The following is a 26,206-nucleotide window of genomic DNA, read 5'->3' as shown; positions in this document are numbered from 1 at the left end:
ACACATGCTGTCTCTGTCCTTTATTGGTGATTTGAATTTTGATTACTGAGTTATGGTATTGTCCATTTCTGCACAATATAGTCATTATTTTCATCTTTGTAATTAATAAGTAATTTGTAATAACTAATTCAAAACTATACAGATACCCTGATCACCATCAAACACCACCACCAGCACCATAGTCATTCACTAATGATTTGTGCCTGAACTAAATTTTATTCTGATGGTTACAAAATGATGATTTTCTAACTCCATTATTTTTTCTATATTCTACCACAAGAGTTTTTTCTCTCATTTATTTATGTACTTACCTATTACCAATATGAGCTCATGGATCCTTATTTTAGTCAATGGAATAATTCAGTGCTTATTTATCTTGTTAGACCCTGGCTGGTTTGGCTCAGTGGATTGAGCGTCGGCCTGCGAGCTGTCGCTGGTTCGATCTTCCAGTCAGGGCACATCAGAGAAGGAAAACTCTGACTCCAAAAAACCTCCGCTGCCTTGCGGCATACCTCTTCAGGGGAAAGGCTAAGGGAGTAAACCCCGACAGAAAATCCGGAGCCGGAGTCCCTAAGGCGGTTTGATGTTGTAGTCAACACCGGCAACTCCTGCAGCGCACCTGAAGCCAAGCTGTATTGACTCCGTCTTTCCCTTGGACCCTTCAGCTGCGAAGAGAGGGGGCGTCTGCTGCATGGGCAACAGCAGACCCTCCATATCACCCTGCCCAGGCTCTGTAGCTTCAGCTTCACTGGAGAGGACACTCCAGCGTCATCGCAAGATGTCGATTCAACACGGGAGGAGACAGATACCGTGTCACTCCCGAGTTGGACTGCACAGCCATTCTCGGCGGTGCAGATAGACTCTTAAGAAGCTACACCATCGTCTCTCGAGACGGACGGCTGCCGACATTTATCTTGATACTTAAATTATACCAGATTTGGCCAGTGGGAGCCCTGTTGGACATGGCCCCTCATTTTGCTGAGCACTTCCTTACTTTCTACCATGACATGTTTCAGGTTCATTTATACCCTTCCTGCTCAGCTCTGGAATTCGCCATTTCTCCATAGAACTCTGGTTCCTTTTGGTGGAGAATGGTTTTTAGAAATCAGAATCTGGATTGCACTTTTTAAACATAGGAATTCCTGAATTCTTAGAGAAGGGGCAGTGGAGAAGATTTTTGGAGACTAAAATCTGCTGTGAAAGCCTAGTTTTCGAAGGTAGTTTGAACACTTGTATTTTGTATCTTAGGTCTGGGAAAAAAATTCTTGTAATTATATGGAGACTTACTAATATATTTACTTACCAAATCTAGAGTTGTTTTAAGTGGATCTTAAGGAATTTGAAATAAACAACAGAGATTGCTTCACTGTTGAAATTTGTTCAGTTGTTTATTTGAGTATTTAATGTTCGTTTTAATGAAAAAATGCCATCCCATCTATATAAATAAGTCTCATCATATGTCGCTAAGTAACAAGTAAATAAAACACTAATAACAAGATACATGTGTTTATTTTCATATTTAGATCATGAAGTGTGGTTCTGTAGAGGTTCTTTTATTTGGAAATACCATTAAAGAACTTTATGTTTATAGGTCATATGTATCTTCTAGGACATTTGAAGTAACAAAACCTACTTGTGAAGCTTTAGTAATGTTTTGGTAGGGAGAATCTAAATAATTATTGCATATTTTATTATATTGATGTTAATTCACCATCACATGGCTGGAACACAGTGGGTTCTGCAGTCACCCAGATCTCAGATGGATAATTTGTGCCTAATTCTTGTCTTGCCCTTATTTGGCATTATTATGTGCCACATAATATTCTTTTTAATGTGCTATGTCAGCAATTTTCAACTGGTGTGCTGCAGAATTTTTAACAGAGTTCAGGGGAACTGACCTCTTCTCCCTTAGATTGTCAAATTTAAAAAATGGTAGCAGCCAATACAACAATAGCCATCTGGTGTCAGTGAATCAGATTATACCTTTTTGTTGTTGTTGTTAGATTGGCAAAAAATATATTTTTTGGTGTGTTGCAGAATTTTAGTAATTAGTTTATGTGTGCCATGAGGTGGAAAAGGTTGAAAATCACTGTGCTGTATCAACGTTTTTAACTTATAGTTTGGTATTTCTGCTGCGGAGATCGTGGAATGGATTTTATACCTAATTAAAGGAAAGCAATTCTTGATGGGAACAGCACCTTTTCCAACCTCTTTGCCAAGGAAGTTGTGGACACTGATGTGTCCTCATAAAATGGGCCAGCTGCTCTTTTTTAGGACAAATTCTAAACACAGTATCACACAGATGGAAGAAGTTCTCTCTGCAGCCATGGCCTTCCAAGCTCTCATCAGTTCATGATTAGAAGTGGCTTGTGGGATCAGGTTTCCTGATTGTTGACAACTGTGGGGCCTTTGGTTCTCAAGGACTGTGTTCCTTTCAGATCAAACTGGTGAAGAATCCTGCTTTAGCACACAGAGAGATGCTGACCAGTTTACTTTTCCCTTCTAGAAATGACGCTTCTCACCTCTCAGTCTTCCTCAACGGTGGTCCCTTCTGGGGCTGTGTCCACTGAAAACCCAGAGCAGCGGATGCTAGAGAAGAGAGCCAAGGTAGTAGAGGAACTTCATCAGACGGAACGAGACTACATTCGGGATCTGGAAATGTGTATTGAGCGGATCATGGTGCCCCTGCAGCAGGCACAGGTGGGAGCTGTGGGAGTGAGTTAGCTTTACTTTAAACTTGGTTCTCCAAGCCTGAAGTATCAGAATAGGGGAGCTTTCACCACAGAGATTTATTGTGTTTGAAGCAAAGGCTATGGCTACTGCTCTTCATTCAAGGGTCTCAACATATGTGTGTCAGCTTCAGCCATCAGCCTCCTGTCACTTCTCAAGTCCACTCTTAACTTATCAGACTTACTGCAGTAACACCCAGGACATTTTGGCTCCTGAAAACAGTACCAGCGAGTCTGGATTGTTGTTTTACTGGAAAGGTCATATAATAATATAATGAAGCCTGGGGATGATGGGTTACTGGCTCTAGCACCTGATTGTATAAAGTTTATTCAGAAAACTCATAACTGTCACGTGCATGTGTTAGGTACTTTTCTAGATGCTGGAGTTAGAAAAACAGGCTAACAGTGCCCGGGGATCTACAGTCCTTAGTGCTTGTTACTTGACCCCTGGCCTGGTTTTGGGTTTGGGTTCCTGGAGCAGTCACTTCCAAGAACTTTTATAATAAGTGGGCAGTGCCATCAGACTCTGGGTGGTGGGTGAGAAGATGTGTCCCAGTATAATTATAGGCCTAATTGTTTCCACAGTCATTTCACTAAGGTAGTGGGGACAGTAGTTGGATCAAGGACAAAGGAGGACACTAAAGCTAATGCTGGATGTTTCTGTTATGGAAACTTCATGAGAGTGAGTGAAGATGACCTTGAATGTCTTTTGTATCATCCTTGAAGAGGTGTTTCTAATACAAATGATATGCTATTAATTTCACTTCCATGCATCTCTACATTTTGTTTCCGTTTCTCAGATACCAAACATTGATTTTGAGGGACTTTTTGGAAATATGCAGATGGTGATAAAGGTCTCAAAGCAATTATTGGCCGATCTGGAAATCAGCGATTCTGTAGGTATGAGCTCCTGCCGTTGTTTCAGAAACAGCTCTGTTTTTATGTTTGTTTGTTTGTCTTTTTAACTTCTTGGATAGGAGGCAGGAGCCGGGCCTTGCTGATACTGAGTAGTTCTGCTAAGAAATGAAGTTTCAGTTACTTAGTTCGGAGGTTATTTAGCCATCAGCTTCTCCTCTTTGCAGCCTACTTTGAGGCGATATAGAATGTTAGCAATAGAAAAAATTTTAGCTATCACTTAGTATGATGTTTTTCAGACTTAGTATGATGTTTAATAAATATAGAATGTATTATATATATTTAATATAATAAATCTCACTTAAAGTCCTGTGTGTTTAGTTTATGCATGAAGAAGAGGTTAGAAACTGCTGCTGTAGTAGGATCTCTTCATCCCTGTGAAGATTTCCCAGGGGCTTAGGCTTAGAGAGCAGGGGGGCCCTCATTGGTTCTCATCACATACCTACATGGAGGATACTTGCAGACTCCTTACTCTGCAAGGGACTAGAGACTGTTTCAGGGACCAGCTGTGTGTGTGTGTGTACACAGAAAACTGCATGGAAGACATGGTTCTCTTAAACTTTGCTCTAAGTAGAATTTTAAACCATTACATGTAAATTTCTTATTTAATTTGATGGATAGTCTTACTATCATTTTTTGTAGTAGGATTTAACTGATATTAAAATTTGCTTCTACGCCTTACATTTAGGATACTGAGAAGACAGTCTAAAAACACTGTATGTCTATGTGTATTTCAAAGGTCCTGTGTTTCTTGATCACCGGGATGAGCTTGAGGGAACATACAAGGTTTACTGCCAGAATCATGATGAGGCCATCTCACTGCTGGAGATCTACGAGAAGGATGAGAGGATCCAGAGGCACCTTCAGGACTCCTTGGCAGATCTTAAGTATGAGTTTTGACCACTTCACTTTGATCATAGCTCTTTAGTTCAGGCTTTTGAACATCACTCCCATGTATATGTCTAGACTTCTTCTGATACCCATCCATTTTATTTCAAACATAAATAATATCTTAATATAGGTCTTATTAGGTAACTTGCCTTTTCCCATCATATATCATGGAAATATTAAGTGGCTTCCTGCTTGTACTTTTGCTTAGTCACTTTTATCTCTACATACAAAGTATTAAGTGAGGGTTTTCAGGTAAGAAGTAGCCACAAAGGTAGTTTGGTCCAAATAAACAGAATATAGATAAGAAGAACAAATTCATTTATTCTTGACCATCAGGTGAGATTCTCCTGGTCTTAGGGAGGCAGGCTAACATATATATCTAACTAGATCAGAGTGAAGTTAGGGGCTTACTAAGTTTTAAAAATAGACTACATATGCTACCATAGACATTCATAATTTCTCCTTTATCCCATGTAATTTTTGTCTACCCAACTACTAGGCATTAATGTTCAACTGACGCGTTGTGAGAAGAATGTGAAAATCAGCATTATCTCTAATCAGCTCTCTTTTCTTTTCATGCTCACTGCCCTGTAGGAGCCTGTACAATGAATGGTAAGTTCCCTCACCACTTGCACAAACTCATTTCTTTATTTTCTTCCTGATTGACAGAAACCTAGAAGTATTGTAGATTTACCTTGCTATATTTTTCTCCATAGCACTTAACACCAAGTGACAGTTTAAATGATACTCATTTGTTTATTGCCAGTCTCTTTCCATCAGGACAGGGACTTTTTATGGTCAGTACTAAATCCCCAGCACCTGGAACAGTACCTGGTATTTATCAGGTGTCCAGTAAATATGAATTAATGAAAGTGGAAGTAGGATGAAAGAGCCATATTTAGGAATAACAAATACTATCTGTAGGCCCTGTATTATTTATTCACAGTAGACTAAAGTCTGTTTCCTTCTCTATAGGGGATGCACAAATTATATTAACCTGGGCTCCTTCCTCATCAAACCAGTACAGAGAGTAATGCGTTACCCACTGCTGCTAATGGAGTTGCTGAATTCCACCCCAGAATCCCACCCAGATAAAGTGCCTTTAACCAGTGCGGTCCTTGCAGTCAAAGAAATCAACGTTAACATTAATGAATATAAACGTCGAAAGGATCTGGGTAAGAAAAGCATACTTGCTCTTGAGACTGTTTTCCTCAAAAGAATTATTTTAGTAGAGATAGACAAGGCACATTTTAGGTTATAGGGCTTTGATGAAGAAACAGTAGTAGAATTTGGGAGAAATATGATATGAAGAAAGAGAGCAGTAATAATAAAAGCACAACCATAGAATATTGGAAATAGACATTTCTGATAAAGCTTATAGCAACAAGACTCTTTCCCAAGAGATATGAAGACTGATTAGAAAATGGCTCATCAAGGGTTCCTTCAAGCACAGGTGATTGCCTTCTCAACCTATTGAAGGCAATCCTTCTCAATCCATGCTTACCTTTGTTTGCGTGGCACATCTGGTTGGACATTTTACTTTTGGTCTTCTTCCAGAAAAGCCCAATATGGCCACATCTCTGTATCTCATCCGTCCTGCCTACACCCAGTAACCTGCCTGTCTGGTCTGAGCTCCTCCCGTCCCCTCCCAGCACTGCACAGTCAGTTGCCAAACCACTCACTTTTCCTTTATAGCGTAGAATGAACTAAACCATTTCTTTTTCAACAAATGTCTTGTCAAGGTTCTAATTTGAACACTCCAGTAGTGTGGTGGCCATGCTAAACTGATGCATTATTGATATCCTCAGAATCTATAATATAACTTCTCTGCCTGTCACTCCACTCTTCTCCTTGCTTTACCTAAAACTATTTTCTCTCCCTTCTACTTCACCCATTCACCCATGTTCAAATGTCATGTTGCTGTGGCTGTAAGAGCTTTCTGGCCATCTAGCCCTCTGTCTTGGTTCATATTTCCTATTGTAATTTCATCTTCCACAATGAAAAAGAGTCTTGTACTGCCCTACAGGATTCCCCTTGCGACCCATCTACTGTGATTTCCAGTCTTTTCTGCTGATAATCCTATAACTCTGTATAACATTTTTATGGGCTGAGATAATTGGATAATTCTGTCTGCCCATAAATGGTGATTTGGATTAATAATTTATCTTTACTCATTATAAGTTCATTGAAATAAGCACTAGCTCCAGTTCGAGTTGTCTTGCTTTGTAGCTTGTTTTGCAGTCCATCTATGCTCCAGAAAGAGCTTTCTTAACTCAATTTGACTCACTCCGTAGTCCTCAAGTATCGGAAGGGCGATGAAGATAGCCTCATGGAAAAAATTTCTAAACTGAACATCCATTCCATCATCAAGAAATCCAACCGAGTTAGCAGTCACCTAAAGCACCTCACTGGCTTTGCTCCACAGGTGAGGGTCTTGCGCGTGAGGGTTCAGCATGTCTTTGGCAGCTTCTCAGGGCTCCATGGAGCAGCCTGATTGTGTCAATTGGGATGACTCCCCTCTAAATGCCTCCCCTGGTGCTTGCTGGCTGGGGGACACAGGACCCTGCAGCTATGGGGTTGTCAGCCCACCCACCCAGTGCTCTCTCCGCACCTTGGTGAGCTGCCATTGTGCACAAACACGAATCAGAGAGCCAAAATCAATCATTATATAATAATTATTGTGGTTTTAGACACCCATAAGAAGCTTATAATGTATTTAGGGAGACAATTAAAATTGCAGACCTATTAAGCTAGAAGGGATGTAAGAGCTCACCCAGGTTCAACACCGTATGTCATGTAAAGAAATGTAAAGTCTGAGGAACTGAGTGATTTGAAAACCAATTTATAGACCGTACTGAGGATAGATCCAAGGTCTCCAGCTTTCACTCACTATACCGTGTGTACATGATACCAATAAGGGACAATGCAAGCTAGAAAAAAGTCAGTTGCTAAGTTTTGCAGTTTGTTCTCTACATGCTGTAGAGTACTTAAGAAAATGAGCTCAGTGAGCATGAACTTCATGTTGCCAAGAGATTTAATCTGAACCTTAAAGGAAGGGGGCAGGTTGGGCATAGGAAAGGAGAGGGCATACCAGACAAAGCAACAGCACTGGGGTGATGGCACAGAATCAACAAATGTGGCAGATGCCACAGAGAATGGTGAAGAGAGAGGCCTGGCCGACCAGAGCAAGGGTTTCCATCAGGAGCAGAGGAGGTAAGGGGTGGGGGTGGGGGGGGCGGGGGACTGTATTTTGGAGATCTTTCAAAGCCACATAGAGGTGTTTAAATTCAATTTAGTATGATTCAGGAAAATATCAGGTTTCAAATTTAAACAGGAGATGTGTTTAAGAAAGATACGTTTGCCAATAAGGAAGATTGAGGGAGAGTTCCGATCTGCTAATAGTACTTGTTTATTTTGAACAGATAAAAGATGAAGCATTTGAAGAAACAGAAAAGAACTTCCGAATGCAAGAAAGATTGATCAAATCTTTTATCCGAGATCTGTCTCTCTACCTCCAGCATATCCGGGTGAGTGACGACATTGCTCTAGTTAGGCTCATACACAGTGTCTCTTGGTCCGCTTTCCTGTTCATCCGGCATATTGCTGAATGTTGACTAATCTGGATTCAAATGACCATTATGTCATGACATATCTTTTATTATATTGCGTTGGCCAAAAATTTCATTTGCCATAGTTTTTCCTATAAAATAAATTTTTACCAATAACTTTAATGATATCTTTGCTGGATAGAGTAATCTTGGTTGTAGGTCCTTGCTTTTCATCACTTTGCATATTTCCTGCCAGTCCCTTCTTGCCTGCAAAGTTTATTTTGAGACATCAGCTGATTGTCTTATAGGTACCCCTTTGTAGGTAATTCTCTTCTTCTCTCTTGCTGCTTTTAAGATTCTCTCTTTGTCCTTAACCTTTGGCATTTTGATTATGAGGTGTCTTAGTGTGGTCCTCCCTGGGTCTAGTTTGTTTGGGACTCTCTGTGCTTCCTGGACCCATATGCCCATTTCCTTCCCCAAATCTGGGAAGTTTTCTTCATTATTTTTTTTGCATAATTTTTCAATTTCTTGCTCTCCCTCTTTACTTCCTGGCTACTTTATGATTCGGATGTTGGCACATTTAAAACTATCCCAGAGGTTTCTAAGCCTCCACATTTTTTTCAATTCTTGTTTCCTCCTTCTGTGCTGGTTGACTGTTTGTTTCTTCCTTGTGTTCCAATTTGTTGATTTGAACTCTGGTTTCCTTTCCTTCACCACTTGTTTCATGTGGGTTTTCCTTCATTTCAGCCAGGATAGCCTTCTTTCTTTACCCATCCTGTTTAACTTTTTCTGTCAAGTCTATGAGCATCTTTATCACCAATGCCTTAAACTATGCATCTGTTAAGTTCTCTGTCTCCTCTGTTAGGTGCACTGTGTGCTCATTGCTTAGCTGTGTCACTGGGACCTTGATCTGCCCCACTTCTGGGCCATACTTCTCTGTCTCCTCATCTTGACAATTTTCTGTGTTTGCCTCTGTGATTTGGGTAGGGCTGTCACATCTGTTACGTTATAGGGAGTGGAGCCTTAGGTATTCATTAGTACCGATGCCCGTTTCACCACATTTTGGTGCTGTATCTGGGGAAAGGGTCTGAGAAGGAAGAGTGCCAGCTGCTGCCACTTTTCCAGGCACTTCTCCCCCTTCTTGTACTAAGCAAGCTGCCTCCTTTTCAAGACTGATAGCTTTGTTCTTTGTCCCAATCCGCACTGGCTTTCACAGTCAGCAGCGATGCAGCTCTATTTTCCCCAGAGCTGGAACTGCAAGCTACATGGTCTGGTCTGGGGCTGAGATCTGTCTGGTTTGGGGCTAGGATCTCTCCTCAGGTTTAAACTGTATGACTTGGTTTTTCACCGTGGCTACAGTCACTGTGCTGCTAGCCGCGCCCACCCTCTGCGCTCCTGCCAGTCGCCGCTGCCGCTAGCCTTGCTGCCTGCTGAGCACTGTCCAGTAGTTGCTACTCTGCTCCTCTTTCTCTCTATCCCAGCACCACCCCTCCTACCTTTCTGGCTGATTATTTCTTTGCTGAACTTCCCTGTAGTTTCGAAGTTCTGGATTTTCTGTTTTTTAGTTTTGAAGTGGTTGTAAATTCCTTGTTAGTTGTGAGGAGATGCAGTGTGTGTATTTATGCCTCCATCTTGGCCGAAAGTCAGTAGGTTTTTTTTTAACATATGCTGATGTGACAGCTGTCACAATACAGTCTAACAAATTTGTTTCAAATGAAGTTAAAGACAACTAAGCACTACTAGAGCCATTTTACGGGAAAAAACTAAATGAACTTTTTGGTCAACCCAATAGGTTATTTAAAAGTTAAATAACCCTTAGAAGATCATCACTTTGTATTACTTTGCAAGTGATCTAGCTCTTCTTCCATCTCAATCTTCCCTACCACCTATTTTACTGTCTTCTGTATCTAGTTATGTAAGAAGCACTTAGCACAGTTCATTTTGTCACAATCACTTGAAAGATAGAATAGTAAGGGAATAATAGTTCCTAGAGAAGTCTTCCTAATAATATTCATTTTCAACTTATTTAGTTGCTATTCAGAAGGCCTCTAAAGTTGTTGGACCCATGACTGGGTCTGGAGAGCTGGAGGAGCTAAGGAGTTGAGGCCCAGGCAGCCCCTTGTCCCAGGACAGCATCTCCTTCGTGCAGTCAGAGCCAGGACTGGAATCCTTTCTATTCATAGTTCTAACTTCTCTACTGATTTCATAGAATGGTGTTTATATACATATTGATACGTCCTTTTCCCTCACATGAAAATCTTATCCTATGAAACAATTTTCTTAAAAAGAGGTCCTTTGCTTTAAGGAAAAAAAAACAACCCCTTTTTTTTTTAATTACGTAAAATAGTGTAACATTCAAAAGGTATCAAAGGGATACATAAAAAGTAAAAATAATGATTCTTCCTGTCTCCTAGTCATCTTCTGTGAGGCAGGCACCTTTTATTAGATTCTCCTCTCCTATCGTGTGTGCATGCGTGTGTGTGTGTGTGTTACACATTGTTGAACACCTTTGGTTTTGCACTTAAGAGCATCATTTTGGAAGTCAGTCCATACCTGTATACACAGAGCTTCTTGCTCTTTTTTTTAACTGCATAATATTTAATTGTACGACATGCCATAATATATTTAACTAGTCCCCTATTGATAGTCATTTAAATTGTTTATAGTTGCCCAAGAGTAGAAACATTGTCACAGGAATATCCTTATAGATACATAATATTCTGATCTATGTGAGTCTATCTGAAAGCCCAGAATACTAGATTTTCTTAGCCAAATCATGACAGTGTAAATTTTGCTAGATATTGTTAATGTGTGTGTAAAATACATGTTAATGTATGAAATGATTTCCCCATCTGTTGCTCACACACAATGTTATCAAAATTAAGCTGTCTTTGTCTAAAAAGATAGGTAATAAAAACATGCTATTTTAATATAATTTCAATTTTCATTTATTTGAAAGAGGTTGAGGATATTTAATTATTTTCCCTGTGATCTGTTTATATTTTGGGGCACTTATTTATTGATTTGTTTGTCTTTTTCTTATTGATTCATAGAGCCTCTGTATATAGTGGAGAAAATAGTCCTATGTGTCTAAGATGATGATTTACAAATACTCCCCCCCACACACACAATTTGTTGACTTACGCGTTTGCTTAAAGTGTTTTCTCTGTGTAGAAAAGTTTCATTTTTGTTGAGACTAATGAGACTTTAATGGTTCCTTAGTTCTGTGTCACACTTAAAAAAGACCTTTTCTATTCTGAGATAATAAAGACAAATATCTCCCATGGTTTAGTACAATGGTCATTTCATTTTTTTAATATTGAAGTTATTGATTTAGCTGGGATTTACTTTAGTGTACAAAAGGTTTAAGGGAGGGATGCGACTTTTCAATTTTTTTCACACCTGGTTACCTAACTGTCATCACTTACTGAGTAATCCCCACTGATTTGAAGGGCCCCCTACATTTTCTTTAAATACCGAACTCTGCCTGTTCATGTTTTTAAAGTGTAATTAGATAAAAATTAGGGTTCATAAAACTTTTAAGGAGCACATTGGCCTCAAGTAAGAGATTTGACAAGAAAATATTGGGACAACTACCAAGTATGTTCTCTTATCTGAGGACTTTACCTTACAATTTCTCTGTTTGGTACTCCCAGCTGTTGGCCATTTTTCTCCATGTTTTCTAAATGTATAGCAAGTGAACACCTAAGCCCCCAACTCTTAAAGGACTCATCTCCATAGCAATAGTTGGACATGTAACACTGACAGTCATTTGATGGGCATATCAATTTGGTTCTGATTGCTAACAATGGAAATTAAGGGAGAAAATGTCAAACAGTTTTGTCACTAACAAAATGAAAAAGCCGTGCCAATAATAATATTAGATAATAGATTGGCTGGTAGAGCCAGCAAGAACATAAGTTGAGGGACATTGACTGTATCATTTGGTCTCTACACTGGCATATGGACTGATATTTTGTGACTTCACAACATCCCTTTAAAAAATGTAAGAGGAAAATCATGTTTCACATTTGTTCTCCCACTCAGGTGAAATTAGAAAGATTCTCCACTTTTATCTTTCCAACAAAACACTGGCTTTATTTATTTGTACAGATAGAGGACTTAAAGACAAAAGGTCTAAAAGCTTGGTAAAATAAAATATCAAACCAATGTATGAGGCACTGATATTTTTGGCTTAGGGATTTCATTTACTCTTGAAATATATTAATGGGGTTTTAGATTTTATTTGGGTAGCACCAAAATAATAAACTTTCTCTGAACTTAAATAAAGAAGGCAAAAACCCAGCATTATTTCATGTAGCCAAAGAACACCAGCCTGGGATTTAAAAACTGTTGGGGTCAGTCAGTAGGTGCTTACCATACAGTCACTTATTTTTTCTTTTCTTTCTTTTTTTTTTTTTAGCATCAGTATAATTGAGTCCTGCCTTCACATTAATAAATTATATTATGTGTAAGGAGGTATTTTTGCAAGGAAAAAGGAAGAGCAAGAGCAATCAGAAGTGCCAGTGTCCGGTGTAGGAAGCAAGGTTGTAATTATCCACAGGGCAGTGGGCCGTTGATTTTAGAATGTGACAGCGTCAGCCATGACTCAGAGAGGAGAGGTGATTGTTCATTGTCATAATCCTGCAGGAGTCATCCTAACTCTAGGTTAATAATTTACTTTCAATGCATTAAGAAACCCTCCAATTAGGGACATAGGGAAATGCTAAAGAGATGATAAAAACCCTCACCAGTTTTTCCATAACTAGAAGTCAGGCTTTTCCCTATGCCCATAAACCATAGTTTCTGAGACTATGCTTGTTTCGAAGCTAAAATGCTGCCCTGTAAAGGAAATTGTTAATTCTGGAACCCTTTGTCTCAGGCTGCTATCCAGGATAAATGATGGAAGGGTAGGAAGTTCTGTTTGATCTTATTTGCATTTGTTTCTAACTGGCCCCCAGGAATCAGCCTGTGTGAAAGTGGTGGCTGCCGTGAGCATGTGGGATGTGTGCATGGAGAAGGGGCACAAGGACCTGGAGCAGTTCGAGAAGGTGCACCGCTACATCAGTGATCAGCTCTTCACAAGTTTTGTAAGTGACTGTCTTCAACCCCCTTTTCATGGTCCAGTCCTCTTTCTGGGTTCTTTCTGACATCCAGCTCATGCAGACGTTAACTCCACAAAGATGTATCCTGTGCATCAGGAGTCCTAGCCATCCTCTAGGGCAGCGGTTCTCAACCTGTGGGTCACAGCCCCTTCGGGGGTTGAACGACCCTTTCACAGGGGTTGCCTAAGACCATCAGAAAACACATATATAATTAAATTTCGTTTGTGATTAATCACTATGCTTTAATTATGTTCAATTTGTAACAATGAAAATACATCCTGCATATCAGATATTTACATTATGATTCATAACAGTAGCAAAATTATGGTTATGAAGTAGCATTGAAAATAATTTTATGGTTGGGGGTCACCACAGCATGAGGAACTGTATTAAAGGGTCGCGGCAGTAAGAAGGTTGGGAACCACTGCTCTAGGGCATTTGTATCAGGATTTTATATTCAAACATGATTTTCGATACGTTAAAAGGATAGGTAACACCTATACATATTCACACAAATTTTTTGTAGCTGTGATCAGCCTCATTTTAGGGGACAAAGGAAAACCAGGAAATGTAATCATGGATCACTGTTGATAACTGATCAAAAGAAAACAACTATTGGAATAATAACATAAAAAGGAATGTTTGGGAATAGTTAGGTTAACAAATAGATCTTTGAGATTATACAGACTAGAAAGAAAGTACTAAAGGCCAAATTGCTTGGGAAAATTCTAAATAGATATATAGTTAACCCTTGAATAACACAGGTTTGAACTGCATGGGTCCACTTATACAGATTTTTTTCAATAAATACTGTAAATGAGTGTTCTCTTCCTTATGATTTTCTTAATAACATTTTCTCTAGCTTACTTTATTGTAAGAATACAAATTATAACATTAGTAGTATAGTTTTGGGGAAGTCAAAAGTTATATGTGGGTTTTTGACTATGCAAGAAGTAAGTTCTATAATCCCTGCATTGTCTGAGAGTCAGCGGTATATCATATTTGTTTGATCCCGAGTAGGGAGAAATGGGCGGGCTTGATGGAGTCTTGGAGATGTCTGGATGGCTTGAAGCTGCAGGAAATGTGCACATTTAGGGAACTTAGAGGTGTTTTAATATGAGCATTTTAAAAAATAACTCACTAAGTACCTATGATTTTTATGTGTCAATACCCTGTCCTTAATGTCTGTCCCACTGAAAAGAATTAAAGAGAAAAATCCTTTGAAAAATGAAAACAGATACGTATTACCAACTAGTTATGATCAGAAAAGGTATTATGGGTATGAGAAAGTTTTTCTCTCCCAGATTTATGTAACAACTAAATTTTAAGTTCAATTCAAGCTACACAGACCTCTGTGCATAAGAAGTGATACCAGATAGACCGTCACATCCAGGTTGTAAAGCAACCATCATATTAATGTGTGGGGTTTAGCATTTGTTACCAACCACAGAGCTAGGGAGGGATTTGCATATTTTGAACACTCTTTGATGTGTGCAGATTGCTGGGTGAAGAGTTATAAATTGAGAAGTTCTGTGGAGTTTGTATGTATGTACATAGGGTATTGGGTGAGCAGGACACTTGGATCTGCATGGATGTAGCTTGTGCACTAAGAGTAAAGCAGGCGTTACAGGACATAACAAAATCAGCCTGAAGACTATTTTGGAAAATAGCAAGTGTGGAATACTGAGCCACGTGCCTTTCTTGTCCCTACAGAAGGAGAGGACAGAGCGGCTTGTCATCTCCCCCCTAAATCAGTTACTGAGCATGTTTGCAGGGCCCCACAAGCTGGTACAGAAGCGCTTTGACAAGATGCTGGACTTCTATAACTGCACAGAGCGGGCAGAGAAGCTCAAGGACAAGAAGACCCTGGAGGAGCTGCAGTCGGCCCGGAACAACTACGAAGCCCTGAATGCGCAGCTGCTCGATGAGCTCCCCAAGTTCCACCAGTACGCCCAGGGCCTCTTCTCCAACTGCATCCATGGCTACGCTGAGGCCCACTGCGATTTTGTGCGCCAGGCTCTGGAGCAGTTGAAGCCACTGCTTTCAGTGAGTTCCTTACTCCCTGCCCATGGAGAATTCATCTCCAAAGTTCTGGTGTTTCTCTGGAAATGGACAATAGAGCTGTTTGAGATATTATTCAAACTAGGTAGATTAAATATGTTTGTAAGTCAAGCCAGGTATGAATTGGAATTCTTAATCCCTTGATGGTGCCGATAAAAGCCATGTCTTTTAAATGGCTCTCTTTCTGCCATGAGCAGTCCCCAGAAGAGCCAGCCAGCTTGCCTGCTTTGTCCCTTGCATCAGGCTGCAGTGTTGGTAGTTTACAGAGTGAATGCAGTTGAACTTGAGCTTCCAGTTGGTTTTAACAAGACTTTGTCAGTCCTGGGATCTTTCATCCGTGTTCTCTTCTTTCCTCTATCCCTGCTCTTTCCATGGACTCCAGTTACTTAAAGTGGCCGGCAGAGAGGGAAACCTTATTGCCATCTTCCATGAAGAGCACAGCAGAGTTTTGCAGCAACTCCAGGTTTTTACCTTCTTCCCAGAGACTCTTCCATCTACCAAGAGGCCGTTTGAGAGGAAGACCGTGGACCACCAGCCTGCTCGAAAGCCACTCCTGGGCCTGGTGAGTGGAGAAGTAGAATAGGGACCTGTGGCCTAGTTAAGAATGTGAGCTCTGGAACTAGGCCACCTGGGTTCAGATCCCAGTATGGACACTTAGCTCACTGTATGTCCATGAGCAAGTACCTTAACCTCTGTACGTTGGTTTCTTCATCTGTGAAACACAAATAATAGCCCTGGCTGATGTGGCTCAGTGGATTGAGCCCTGGCCTGAAAACCAAAAGGCTGCCCGTTCGATTCCCAGTCAGGACATATGCCCAGGTTATAGGCCAGGTCCCTTTCCCTCGCTCTAAAAATAAATAAATAAGATCTTTAAAATAAATAAATAAATAAATAAAACATAATAATTATAGCTGCATCATAGAGTTATTATGAGGTTTAAATGAGTTAATATATGTAAGTACCTCAACCACTGTGCCTTGGTTTCTTCATCTGCAAAACACATGATAATTATAGCTACATCATAGAGTTATGAGGTTTAAATGAGTCAATATATGTAAATAAATGGCCTGGTGATTAGTGAGCACTATGTCATTGTTATTATTTTTACTATTGATGGACCCAGCTCTGTCTCTGCAGATTAGCAATTTAATAGGAGTTTAAGTATAATAAATGGAGAATAAAAGTTACTGAGTTCTCATCTATCATGGGCTCATTCATTTACTTACCCATCATTACCAGACATTACCAGTGTGCCTACTGGTACTTAATAGTGACCACCTGCAGTTTTCTCACCCTTGATACATATTTCCAAATACCCTCTAAAAAGCACTATCGGATTTTAGCCTGTACAGTAAAAAGTCAGTCAAGTGTTATTACTTTGATCAATTAATGAAAGGGACTGGTTTAAGAGTATGTCAATTAGGCCAGGCCTCCCTATTTTTGATCATGTTTTAGAAAAGGTAATTATAGTTTGTGATTGACTGCTTTTTTACTGTCACGTAGCCTTGCTCTGAGAAATCACCTAGAGGCCATTTTAGGATTAAACACCAGGCTTATTGAAGGAAGAGGGGGAAGGGGGTTGGAGAGAAGAGGAAACTCCCGGACTGACTCAAGGGCCTGTAGGAACAAGGGGAAGGGGTAACGGTAACTCCCAGTCCACCTCACAGGGCCTGTTGGAGCAAGAGGAAAGGGGGAGTGGAAACTCCCAATCACCCATGTGGCTACTAGTGTGTCTGCAGGCACTGTCTCTACACCTTGCCAAACATACCTTTTGGTTAGGGTGAGTTTACCCATCAACACATTCAGCAGGTTACTTATTTCTCCCTGCTTTCCCCCCACCAGGCCAGTCAATATATCGTTCTAGGTCCATCAACATTTCTTCTGAGAACAAGCAAATTCCATTTTTATTTCCTATGGGAGAGGCTATGTCCAGGTTAATTTGCATATGATTCATTTGCATATGTCAAAAGTCCAGGTGGGCAGTCCAGCTGCTACCACATTCTGACATTTACCTGGAGTTATTTTTTTTAAAACTCAATTCCTCCATATTTTGAAAACTTTGGTTAAGATATCCCAGATTATGAGGTCATAATCTAAAAGATAGGATTTGTCTTTGTTTACAATAGTTTTGCCCCAATAATCTCATAGACATTAATTTGCATTACCTTAAAAGGGGAATCAAATTTATTACTACTTTTACTTTACCTTATTTTTATGAGTAGTATTTGCTTTTATAGGTGGGGAAGTCAGCATGAGGAAAATCTCAGCTGTTTAGCTTCATAGAACAAACTGTAAGACCTAGGAATATTAGGTATTTTGAGTCCTTAGGTGGCACTTTAATCACATTTTTATTTTGTCAGAAGAGAACAGAATAAAACTGTGTTAAAGTTCCTTAAGAGCTGCAAAGGCACCAAAGCATGACATGAGGTCATGATTTTTACCCAGTCACACGGACTGACTTGGGCACAGACGCCTCTGATAGGAGCAGTGAACGGCTGGCTCTCATTTGCCCCTGTGTCTGAGGCTCAGACCATGGGTCAGGATTAAGTAGGGCTGCTGGAAGAATGACCAGGGAGAGCTCTGTTGATGGTATTTCTTGTGTTGCCTTTTAGCCAACTTACATGCTGCAGTCAGAAGAACTCCGGGCCTCTCTCCTGGTGAGGTACCCCCCAGAAAAACTCTACCAAGCAGATCGGAACTTCAACGCTGCTCAGGACCTGGATGTCTCACTTCTGGAAGGTGACCTGGTGGGCGTGATCAAAAAAAAGGACCCCATGGGCAGTCAGAACCGCTGGCTGATTGACAATGGAGGTAAGAAAGTTGGACATCAGATGACTGTAACTCTAAATGAGGACGAAGTGCTTTGGGCTGTACCTGAATCCTGTCTAGGCCAGGAAAAAATAGAATCTTTAATTAAAGGAATAAGTAACCTTAAAAGTTCTGTCCATCTCTAGAGAGTATAATGCCCAAGGCATGACTGAAACAAAACCTGTCTTCAGTCTTGTTTTTGTTTTTTACAAATTCCGGAGGAGATTCCGTCCTCCCCTGCAAGGCCTTGCTGTGTTTCACAGCTGGTGGGGCCTGAGCCCTTGCAACCTGTTCCGAGCAAACCACAGCCTGAGCTGCCTTCTTCCAAGTTCTATGAATGTGTTTTATGAGTGTGTGAATTGAAAGCCTATAAGAAAGGGGTTCTGTTTGCTTTTTGAGTTTTTTCCCCATAACAGTCCCACTTCATGACTATTTATGAAATGACTTTAAGAACAGCTCACAGCTTTTTTTCTGGTGGGGGGTGAGGTGAGGAAGGAGTACAGAATTTAAAGAAAAATGCAAAGAATAATACTGACTCACAATTCTTTCCCCACAATCCCAAAATCTGAAAAGCTTTGAAAAATCAAAGTTGTTTTTTGTTTTTTAAGAGCTCATTTGCCAAAACTTGCCTGATCTGAACTCATTTGGTGGCAAAAAAAATGTGGTCAAAGTGAGATGAGGCTATTCATAATCTTGACTTATTCCTTTTGGATTTGAATATAGGGAACTGACCCAGACCCTGATGGGGATATTATGAAACATATAATATATGTACTTGATTACCTTTCCCACATCCAAAAATCTAAATTCCAAAACACATCTTGTCCTAAGCATTTTAGATATGGATTATGGGCATATATAATAAGTATCTATGTTCACATTGCCCAGAATAGAACATTTTAACATTAATTAGTTTCATTAAAAATATCTGTGGACTCCCCCCCCCCCCCCATTCTCCTTCTTACCCCAAAAATAGAAATTGAAATGGGAAAGGAAGGGACAAAGGCTGGGGCCTTCCAGAGTGACGGGCAGGTGAGAACCACTGATGGGTTCATGGACAGATAAACTCTTTGTAAAGATCCAAGCTGTTCAAAGTTCTCCATCAGCCTTGGGGTTTGTAAAATGGTTGCAAGAAGGCCACAGTATCAGGATTGGCTGTTAGACCCTCTGTCCCTCACCATCTGCACAGGGGACCCGTCCCCATCATCCATCAGGTAAAACAAAGGTGTGCCAGTAATTTTTTAGCTACAGGAAACACATTGAAGATCAGGGCAGGAATGGCTGTTGCTCACATGGGGTTACATACTCTGGGTCCCTGCCTTAACAGATATTTCTTTCTTAATATTGCAAAACATTTTCCTGTTGATTAAGGATCTCAAGCCCTAATTTATGCCTCCGAGTTTTAGCGGCGGCATCTTAGGCAACTTACTGAAGCGAACATGTGCAGCACATGTGTGTTGTGTGTGTGAACAGCTGGTCACTTCAGACCCTTCTCACAGCATCCGCACCACATCTCCAAGCCAGAGGCGGAGATTCAGTGCTGTGGGTGGGAAGAGGGCCGAGTGGCATGTCTGAGGGGCTTGGCCCCAAAGAGGATGGTTTTTCAAATCCCTCTTTACGACACTGTTTATTTGAACACCCCCTTCGTGAAGTTGTGCCTCAGTTGTTTTTTCCAAGATCTAGATATTTTAAATTGTGCTCATTCTTCAGCTCGTCCTTGTTATGACTGTTCCCTTGACTCTGCACGAGGCCTCTGTATTGCTCACTGTTTTGAGGTTGTAACAGGAATGAACTGGCGTTTGGTCTCCACCTACCCACATTGTACCCTGGGACTGCAAGTCTAATCTGTTTTGTCACTGCGCATCTTATTTTGTGTGTCTCACTATTAATCCAGCTTTAAAACATAGTTTCTTCTGTGTTGATTCCTCCCTCCTCCCCTCTTCCTTCTACTAAAGGCTCTTCATGTGTATTTTTCTTCCCCATAGTCACCAAAGGCTTTGTGTACAGCTCCTTCCTGAAGCCCTACAATGCCCGTCGCAGCCACTCTGATGTCTCTGTTGGCAGCCACTCCTCCACCGAGTCGGAGCACAGTGGTTCTTCCCCCAGGTTCCCTCGACAGGACAGCAACAGCACCTTGACCTTTAACCCCAGCAGCATGGCTGTGTCCTTTACCTTGGGGCATTGCCAGAAACAGCCTCAAGATACATCTCCATTGAAGGAACTTGACCAAGGAACTCTCAATGCTTCCTTAAAGGTGGGCAGTTCAGAGAGCAGCCCTCCCAGCTGCCCTTCAGAGCCGCACTCCACCTCCCAACCCATGCCCTGGGACTCCACAGATGTGCCCGGAGATGCTGACCAGCCCGCCCCCTCCCTGAGGAGCTACCGAAACCCTAGGCATCCAGAAATGGCTGGCTACGCTGTACCAGGGCGAAATGGGCAGGGTAAGGACCTGGTAAAAGGATGTGCGAGAATAGCCCAGGCTCTGGAAGACAAACACGAAGAGCCAGAAAGCAGTGAGGCACAAGGCAACCAGGTGAGTGCTCCCTGCTCGCCATGCAGAACATGTGGCAGGTGCGTTGTGGGTGCAGGTAATGCTTTTTCAGGAGTGGGGCCGAGTCAGAGGCCTGGGGTGCGATCTGGCGATGGGCTCACGGACAAATGTTGTAAAGCACACAAAGGAAGTCACTGCTGTGGGAGTGAGCTCAACACCTCAGGCCCTTTCTGTGGCTGACTAGTCATAGGCGATTTCTGAGCCGCTTCTCTTTGTCCCTGGGCATTTACAACGGGTTATGATGGTGACTTTTCCAGCTTTTCCAATTCACTAATTCCTTTGTTGTGTAAAGTCTGCTATTTAACCTATTGTTTAGTTTTTTTATTCAAATACTGTGTTTTTAGTTCTAGAATTTAGAAATAAAATTCTAGCTCTGTTTCAGTTTTTCCTCTTCCTTTTTGTAGTGGCTTGTTACTGTTTTGAGGATTTGAATATAACCTTTGTATTTGAACATTTAAACCTGCATATTTTAAAGCCACTTCCAAGTTCACAGCTAAGATGTCCCTGGTTCACCTGCTTGTTTTCTTTGCTCAGTCTTGCAGCAGTGAGTTGCCATGTCTGTTCTACAACATTTGTCTGTGAGCTCATCTCCTGTGGGGGTTTGCCTTTGTTCAGACTGGGTCATGTCAAGCTCTGGATTTCAAAGCACAAGTTTTCACACTGGTTTCTCAGCTCAGACTCACCACGCCGCATTCCTCAGCACTGCAGATGACCCTAGTGCCTGCCTGTTGCTCTCTGATGAGTCTGTTACTACCCACAGCCCAGGCCAGACATCCCAGTTCTGGACCCACCAGTGGAGAGTTTTTCTAGACACACTGAGAGGGAAGGAGGGAAAATGGCCCTTTCTTAGACTGACTTTGTATGGGGAGCTCAGTTCTAGCCTCATCAACTCCCGCCCCTGACCAGGTCCTAAACGCCAGCCCTCAGCCGTGTGTTCACCCTTGGGCCACACTGGCCTCACGGCTTCTCCTTCTGATCACGAGCACCGCACTCTTTGCCTTATTTCTTTGTTATTGGCACCTAGAGATCATCCTTTTTAGCTTTCAGGTTAGTTGTGTATTTTTTTTAAGTTTCTGAAATTCAGAATTTGTATGTTTGGGGTATGGAAGGGTATCCTTATATCTCATCCATCTTACATATTGACTGAAGGTTCCTTCTTCTACCCTTTAAGGCAATTCTGGTGTGAATTTTGGTTTTCTTTGACTGTGTCCTGTGCATTATGGTAGCCACGAGCTAGATGTAGCTAACAATGATATAATTTAAATTTACGTTAGTTAAATAAAATTTAAAAATTAAGTTCCTCTGGCTTACTAGCCATGTTTCAAGTGCTCAATAGCCACATGTGGCTAGGGGCCACCATATTGGACGGTGCAGCTCTAGACCATCCCATTACTGTAGCAAGTTCTGTTGGACAACATTCCTCCAAGCAGTTTCCCATTGTCTAATTCATTTTTTCTCCCTCACACAGGTCTATTTTGCTGTCTATACCTTCAAAGCGCGGAACCCAAATGAGCTGAGTGTGTCAGCCAATCAGAGACTCAAGATCCTGGACTTTAAAGATATTACAGGAAATACAGAATGGTGGTTAGCCGAAGTCAATGGGAAGAAGGGCTATGTTCCATCCAATTATATTCGCAAAACTGAGTACACCTGAACCTGTTCTGCTTCCCACTCATCCTCACTGCCCTCACTTCCTTCTGCTGAAGGGTGCTGGTGGTCCACTGAGAGGCCTGCTCCAGTCACGGGCCCTGTCTGCATTGCTTAACCATGCCACAGGGGGACGAGAGACATCTTGTTCTTCTTGATTGGGTTCTCAACCTTGATGCTTACTAGAATTGCTAGAATTTGCTATGAATCCTTGGGCTTGAAAATTCTGTGACCGTAAGAAGAGTGTCAAGTCCTGGGGTCAGCCTATGGAAATGAGAAATTTCCAATCAGAAGACCAGTATCCTCCATATGCTGGGAGCTATGCAATAGCGTTAGAAGACATTGGCATTGGTTGTACCATACTGAGTTTGGGGTGGCCCCATGCTCCACGATCACCTGACAGAAACTGACTTGGATGAAAAGAATACTCTGGAAGCCCTTTTTAGGCTGTGCCTCTGGCTGCAGCAAGGAGTTTGCTGAGATTGCACTGGTGTTTCAAAGCTTCAGTGTCTAGCACACATCCACACATATATGCCCGCCCCAACTTCTACACATCCTTAAAACACTACCCTGTGTGATCTTTCTTATTTCACTGCATTTCCAGATTGGTTGTGCATCATTCAACTGCTTTCTTTCTCCTTTTGAAAAACATTGAGAATCTTTTATTTTCCTTCAACCTTGATCTGAAAGGTTCTCATTTCTTTTAGGTGCAGACATCTACACCTTTCTGACAGTCACCTCTACTTTACACAGTCTGTGTGATGATCTCTCCTGGCCACCCTCTTTTCTGCAATGCAGTAACTGATAGGTTTTCTTAGGAGAATAGGATCACTCCGTTAAAAGGACTCACTCTGCACTGGGCTGAAACCAGTCCAGTCTGGTGGGAGACTAGATACCTTTCTTCTTCCTCCAAGCACACTGCTATCCACAGGTGCAGAAAACTAACACACGTGTCTTATTTAAATTAGGATAAGCAATCCTAAAAGTAGCTTATCCTAGACTTGGAAATAAGCATTTTCTGTTTTACCTCTAACTTCCATGCTTCAGAGAGCAGTCTAAGCCAAAAAGATCCTCAAGTGCCTGATAGTACCTTTCTCTGGCCTCAGGGAGATATTTGCTAATTTTCACACGGAGACTCCCATGGAAGTTTTATTTGAGCAGGGCTTTTATTTAAGGTCTGCCCCACATATGAAGCCTACCTTGGAACCAGAAACTATGAATTTTGTCTTAAGAAGGGAATTAAGAACAGTCTTACAGCCCCTGTTCTTTCAAGTGCACCTTCGGCCTAATCATCCTGATGAACCAGGAGACACCTGAGGACTCGGGAGCCCCCATGTGTCTGTGGGTCTGTCAGAAGGCAGCAATGCGAGCCTCTTGTGAATAGTGTTTATATTTGGAGATGTTTCTGTTGAAGTAGTTATTTTATAAATAAAAGCATTTCTAAGGGCCACGAGTATATTTTCTTGATTTCCCTCCAGGAACCTTCCTCTTGGATTTCCTAATATCAGTGGAATCACTGTATACTCAAAAGACGCCTGTGCTGCAGGTGATTGCCTCTTCATTTTAAAGCATTTTATGTTATAAAATCCTGGCAGAACAGAAGAGCTGAATTCTTGAAGCTGGAATTCCTAAGAGCTATTTTTTTCCTGATATTACAGATGTGGAAACTAATGTGTTAGAGGTTAACAAGGCCATACGGCAGTAGCTGGGACAATAGGGTCCTGGGGCAGATGTAGCAGGAGCACTGGCAGAGGTGGGATTGAGGGCCATGTGTGGGTGACTGAAGCAATTGCATGATGTTAAGGGACATAAATGGTTCAATAGGTAGACTGGGAAAGAAACTTAAGGTCAACGCATTCATTTTATGGATTAGGAAAATGGGAGTCAACAACATTGTGACTTGCTCACACCAAGTTTCTGATGGATCCTGATTTTAAACTTGGGCCTCAGGCCAACAGGCTGAGTCTTTACACCTTATTTTGGAGCCAGACTTTCTGACTTCAATCACTTAAGAGCTTTGTGACCTTGGCAACTTACCTAACCCATGCTTCAGTTTCCGCATCTGAAGTAGAGCTGGTAATCCTGTCCATCTCATGGAGTTGTAAAGATGGAATGGAGAGTGCTAGAACATCGCCTGGACGTAGTCAACAGTAAATTGGACAGCCTTGAGGCCCAGGGATTTAGGTCTGATGAGTCTGATCATAAACTCCTGTAGTTTCTTCAGTGGCTTGCCTGTTTTAGGAAAGGTAAATGGCAACAGGATGATTTGGAGGGAGGATGATCAAAGGCAAGAAAATTAATTGTTGGGGGGAAAGTATCTGATTTGAGCAGAAGATAGAAAATGGAAAAAAAAATCCATAAAGAATATGAAATTGATGGACTCACTGGCAAGAGGCAAGTCCTTGAGATGGGAGCAAGGGTATGAAAAGATGAGTTTTGTTTTAAAACGCCACAGGTCTATCAAGTGTGGTTTGTTTTGTGCTGAAATTGGAAGATGCCTTTTATTTTCTTTTTTTTAAATGTGCTTTATTGATTATGCTGTTACAGTTGTCCCAATTTCTTTTCCCTTTGTTCCCCTCCACCCAGACACCCCCCTCCCTCCAGTTGTCCCCCCTCTCCTTAGTCCATGTCCATCGGTTGTGCATATAGTTCTCAACATCTTCCTGTCTACTCCCTCCTACTACACTTCTTAATTCCAGCATCATCTCCCTCCCTTTCCCCTCTTCTCCCTCCCTGCTGACCTCCCCCCATAATGTTCCCCATACCTATAATTCCTTTCATACTCTCATTACCTACTTAGTTTGCCTTTGTTTCAGTTCCCTGGCTTCTGTTGTTGGTTGTTGTGATAGTTTTCATTTTAGTGTTCATAGTTTTGATCCTCCTCCTAAACAAGTCCCTTTAACATTCCATATAATAGTGGTTTGGAGCTGATGAACTCCTTCAGTTTTATTTTGTCCTGGAAGCACTTTCTCTGCCCTTCTATTCTGAATGACAGCTTCACTGGATAGAGTAATTGTGGCTGTAGGTTTTTGCTTTTCATTACTTTGAATATTTCCTGCCAGTCCCTTCTTGCCTGCAGAGTTTCTTTTAGTCTTCTTGGGACCCCTTTGTATGTAATTCTCTTCTTCTCTCTTGTTGCTTTTAAGATTCTCTCTTTATCCTTAATTTTTGACATTTTGATTATAATACATCTTGATGTGGTTCTCCCTGGGTCCATTTTTTTTTTTTTTTTTTTTTTTGGAACTCTATGTGCATCCTGGACCTGTAAGCCCATATCCTTCCCCAAGTTAAGGAAGTTCTGCTTCATTATTTTTTCACATAATTTTTCAATTTCTAGTTCTCCTTCACCTTCTGGCAACCCTATGATTCAGATGTTGGCCCGCTTATAGCTGTCCCATAGGTTTTTGAGCCTCTCATTTTCCTCAGTTTTTATTTCCTCTTTCTGCACTGGTTGACTGTTCCTTTCCTATGTTCCGGTTTGTCGATTTGATCCCTGGTTTTCTTTCCCTCACCACTAGTTTCGTATGTGTTTTCTTTCATTTCAGCAGGACTAGCCTTCATTCCTTCCCCATCTTGTTTAAGATCTGCTGTTAGGTCTGTAAACATTTTTATAACCACAGCTCTGAACTGTGCCTCAGAAAGATGTGTATTCGCAAGAGGGAGGAATTAATCTATCTGCTGAGCCGTTAGATATTTGCGGTCTGGTCAGCTGCGTCACCGGGATCTCTATCATGATCTGTGCCATCCTGACAGTTTTGTGTTTACTTTTGCTTCCTGGGCGGGGCTGTCACACCTCCTACGCTATAGGGGGCAGAGCCCCCTGCACTCGTCACTACCGGGTGACCCTTCTCACCACACTGTGGTGCTTTGTGTGGGGGCAGGGATCCAAGATGGATTCCTGCCGTTCACTCCCTGCTGAGAGACCGGGAGCCTCCTCTTCCATCCCCACCT

The 26,206-nt window shown here is 41.4% G+C and overlaps 1 protein-coding gene across 2 annotated transcripts in view; it reads left to right on the top strand.

Moving 5' to 3' along the window:
• DNMBP (dynamin binding protein) overlaps positions 1 to 23,703 on the top strand; it is a 100,427-nt gene extending 76,724 nt beyond the window's left edge. For both annotated transcript variants that reach the window (XM_090278396.1, XM_090278397.1), the window contains 13 exons: positions 2,507 to 2,700; positions 3,530 to 3,629; positions 4,384 to 4,531; positions 5,130 to 5,147; positions 5,511 to 5,710; positions 6,830 to 6,960; positions 7,958 to 8,062; positions 13,045 to 13,173; positions 14,902 to 15,234; positions 15,632 to 15,811; positions 17,862 to 18,060; positions 20,043 to 20,590; positions 22,077 to 23,703. In XM_090278396.1, coding sequence (XP_090134522.1) covers positions 2,507 to 2,700; positions 3,530 to 3,629; positions 4,384 to 4,531; positions 5,130 to 5,147; positions 5,511 to 5,710; positions 6,830 to 6,960; positions 7,958 to 8,062; positions 13,045 to 13,173; positions 14,902 to 15,234; positions 15,632 to 15,811; positions 17,862 to 18,060; positions 20,043 to 20,590; positions 22,077 to 22,262 — 2,471 coding nt within the window. In that variant the 3' untranslated portion in view covers positions 22,263 to 23,703. The remainder of the gene's footprint in view (positions 1 to 2,506; positions 2,701 to 3,529; positions 3,630 to 4,383; positions 4,532 to 5,129; positions 5,148 to 5,510; positions 5,711 to 6,829; positions 6,961 to 7,957; positions 8,063 to 13,044; positions 13,174 to 14,901; positions 15,235 to 15,631; positions 15,812 to 17,861; positions 18,061 to 20,042; positions 20,591 to 22,076) is intronic.
• Positions 23,704 to 26,206: the final 2,503 nt, after the last annotated feature.

Source organism: Furipterus horrens, unplaced genomic scaffold (genome assembly GCF_987537825.1).
Source record: "Furipterus horrens unplaced genomic scaffold, mFurHor1.1.pri manual_scaffold_5, whole genome shotgun sequence".
In the NCBI taxonomy this organism is placed as follows: domain Eukaryota; kingdom Metazoa; phylum Chordata; class Mammalia; order Chiroptera; family Furipteridae; genus Furipterus; species Furipterus horrens.
This window is presented reverse-complemented; position numbering and strand designations above follow the sequence as displayed.